The 3,233-nt window shown below is 37.8% G+C and overlaps 1 protein-coding gene across 1 annotated transcript; it reads right to left on the reverse strand.

The window, feature by feature from the left end:
* Window positions 1-674: 674 nt before the first annotated feature.
* Window positions 675-3,007, reverse strand: LOC120526821. Its single transcript, XM_039749959.1, has 2 exons — window positions 2,623-3,007; window positions 675-1,037 (listed from the first exon to the last, which is right to left on the reverse strand). Exons 1-2 carry the CDS (start codon window positions 2,980-2,982, stop codon window positions 699-701), a joined length of 699 nt encoding a protein of 232 aa, XP_039605893.1. The 5' UTR covers window positions 2,983-3,007; the 3' UTR covers window positions 675-698.
* Window positions 3,008-3,233: the final 226 nt, after the last annotated feature.

Genomic DNA, 3,233 nt, shown 5'->3' on the forward strand with positions numbered 1-3,233 from the left:
ATAATGACAGCAAATAAAAAACGTTTATGTTCATAATAACACTAATGACAACAAATAAAAACAAGTATAAGTAATACAAAGATTATACAATTTGGGTGGGTTCATGCATCTTTATTCAGTCCCAGATGTCAGTTTCTAGCTGGCCCAGTTCCTTAGTTATTAATTATATATCATTAAAGTAAAAAGTTAAAATAAAGATTTCTTGCTGTAGATTGAGCTCCTTTACAGGTGTTCAGCAGCTATGCAAATAGCAAGCTTCATTTAAATGTCCATGGCTTCTTTCAAAATGTCCATGTTTACAAATGAGCTGGGCTCTTTACAAAAAGTGTCAGAAAGCAACTGAATTAAATGTTCAATTTTTGCCACAAACTGAACAATTGAACTAAAGCTGATTTCAGAACTCTTTCTGAAAACAGTCATAATTCATTCAGTTATAATTCATTCATTTTCAACTTTCCCAAAATACACTACACTTAAGTTCAGCACAACTAAATTTTCAAGGTTAAGTCATTTACCTGAAATCTATCAATAGCAAAAGGTTAAACCATAGTAGCAAAACAAACAAGAAAAAAAAATCTAAAGGAAACATACACACTCAAAAGAAACACACATAAATAAAACAGTGAGTATAAGATCCTTTATGGACATATTATTACGTATATTGGTGTGAGTACATCAGGGAGTTCTGACTATTCTGGTTATGACAATATTTCTCTTACCAAAGGCCTAAGTTCTCTGTATAGCCTAGCAGCCTCAAGAGCAGTATAACTAGATTCAAGATGGTGTTCCTCCATTAGCAAAACACAGAGTTCATGAAGATCTGGATCACAGGGAATACCAGTTTTCCAAATACAAACACCCTCTTCTACAATTATATCCAGTTTGTCATAGTCAACTGGATGGAGGTAGTCCTGTGCTTGGTAAAGTTCTGGTGCTTGGTACATGAGAAAAGGTCTGCCGTGAAATAAATCACGACCACTCCCACCTGGCCTGATCCGATGGTTGTTCCACATTCTGACCACAGTATCTAACTCCCTCTGCAAAAAATATTCAAATTAGTCAAATGTGTTACTAATCTTCTCAGCACAACCCCAATACACAGGCACACATAGACAGAGGTAGAAATTATTGTCCCCCGAAAGAATATTGCTCTGGGCTGCCATATAATGTTAAAAATCTATAGAGAATGTAAAATAAATTACGCAAAAGGAAACAAGTATTTTTTAATTTTTTATCTATTCTATATTGTTTTTTTTATCATAATATTATTTTCCATAGGTCTTAGACAGTTTAGCAGTCAACATAAGGCTGTAAATGTGAATGCTGTTAATTTTAGAAAATTTCACTAGTAAAAAAGAAATGCTAATATACCCTTAGCTTGGGAGGTACCATGGCACACATTGATTTGCACTGCCACAGATTCAGCATGCTTGTTTCAAATCCAGCACCTGATTGTCTGTGTGGAGTGTACAGTATATGTTCTCCCTATGTCTCTGTGCTTTTTTTCTGGGTACTCCATTTTTCCTTCCACATTCTTGAACCCATGTGTTGTGATGTACCAGTACCCTGTCCAGGCCCTGTCTTGAGCCCAGTTCTAACATTATAGGCTCTTGCTCTCCGCTCCTCTGAACTAGAGTAACCTGAGAATGACTAGGACTATAAGTCGGCCAGTGTACACATTTACTTTGAAATTGCCATGAACTTTTGCCAAAACCAAAAGTCACTTCTAAAAGACCATAAAATAATATAAAGTTGAATTGTGCTATCATAGGGTAATGCGTTCTACAAAGTCTTCATTTATAAGCTGAAATGTCTTTCTTTCCAGAGTTTGATGGCAACCTTAAACAGGGGCATATTTAACAGACGCTTTTTTCAACGTAATCTTTGAGTACTGTTCATCATTGTGTCACTGCGGTCAGTTCACCATATAAAAAGGAGCGAAGCTGATTAAGGACTCACCAAATAATCCAAGTTAATTTCCTAAAATGTATGATTTTACTGTAAGAATGTACTTCAGACGTTCTTCGCGTTTAAGTAAATAAAGATCAGTCAAGTGTCTTCTAAAACGCAGTTTAAACATACAGCAATACGCACCACAAGTCTTAGACTTTCCTGCCGCACTTGAAACAGGTGCACTAAACAGCAGATCAAATTGCGCAATTCAGTAGCTGCATGATGCATGCATGAGAACTTAACAAAACGTAAAGTGTAAAAAAAACACTAAGTCCCTACATAACAAATTAGGCACAATTACTTAACAATAATTTTACAAAGACGTTGAGATCGCTTACCAGATAATGTGATGAATAGCTAACTCGCAATTCCACGCGTGTAATTTTATTCACTGAAATGTTCGTGGGTCCCCATCCAGCTGTGAACCCTTACAATCATCACCACCTTTCACATCAATAGGTATGGCTCAGCAAACATATATATTTACCCAAAAAAGGAAGGCCGCCAAGCATATATATTTAAGCCTAATCGGCACATAGATGGGCTCATGGTTAAAGCGTAAAGGCTACTTGTAATAGTATAGAATTCATATGTATACTTAGCCAAAAAGTTACTATGGTGTGTGTGTGTGTGCGTGTGTGCGTGTTTGTGTGAACGAGTTCTTCCTACCTGAATGACGTCAAGAAAGCAGAACTGAATGAGACCTTTGTCAACCACGTCACCATTGAAGTCTCCCACAGACTGAAACTCTAGAAACAAATCTCTCCAGTAGTCCACATTTTGCCTCCGATAGAATCCCCACCACCATTCAATCCTCTGATTTGCAGTACTTCTTCCTTGAAGAATAGCAGGTTCAGAAAGTGTACCGTTTTCATCCTCACGTAGAAAACGCTGTAGTCTGTTAACGTGCACATTTTCAGTACCGAGATCGGATCTGATTATTTTTGGGCAGCCCCCCAACTCAATGACAGCACTAATAAAGTAACCTGCAACCACTTCAGGTTTACTGTTAGTGACGTTCGCTTGCATCCAGATGATATGGCGTGAGAAGCCATCGATGCATCCGTTTACTCGCGATACCAAAAGGTGTGAGTTTATCATAGCTGTCCATGTGCCAAAGGTAATTTGGTCCCGGGACACGGTAATGCCTTCTTCGCAGTCTCCTGCGTCTCCTTAGCTGAATGCCTTCTGGGTCCAAAGTTGATTGTATTTCATATACAAGATCTCTAGTGACTCTTAATCCAGCTAATCGACATCTCTCTGTCATCATACGGTATCCG

The sequence above is a fragment of the Polypterus senegalus genome, chromosome 3 (genome assembly GCF_016835505.1).
Source record: "Polypterus senegalus isolate Bchr_013 chromosome 3, ASM1683550v1, whole genome shotgun sequence".
Taxonomy (NCBI): domain Eukaryota; kingdom Metazoa; phylum Chordata; class Cladistia; order Polypteriformes; family Polypteridae; genus Polypterus; species Polypterus senegalus.

Excerpts from the sequence above, each read along its gene's own strand:
- LOC120526821 (XM_039749959.1), bottom strand. The coding sequence starts at position 2,982 with ATGCAAGCGAACGTCACTAACAGTAAACCTGAAGTGGTTGCAGGTTAC. Across the intron at positions 1,038-2,622 it reads GCTTTCTTGACGTCATTCAG|AGGGAGTTAGATACTGTGGT; the intron begins GTAGGAAGAACT and ends TATTTTTTGCAG.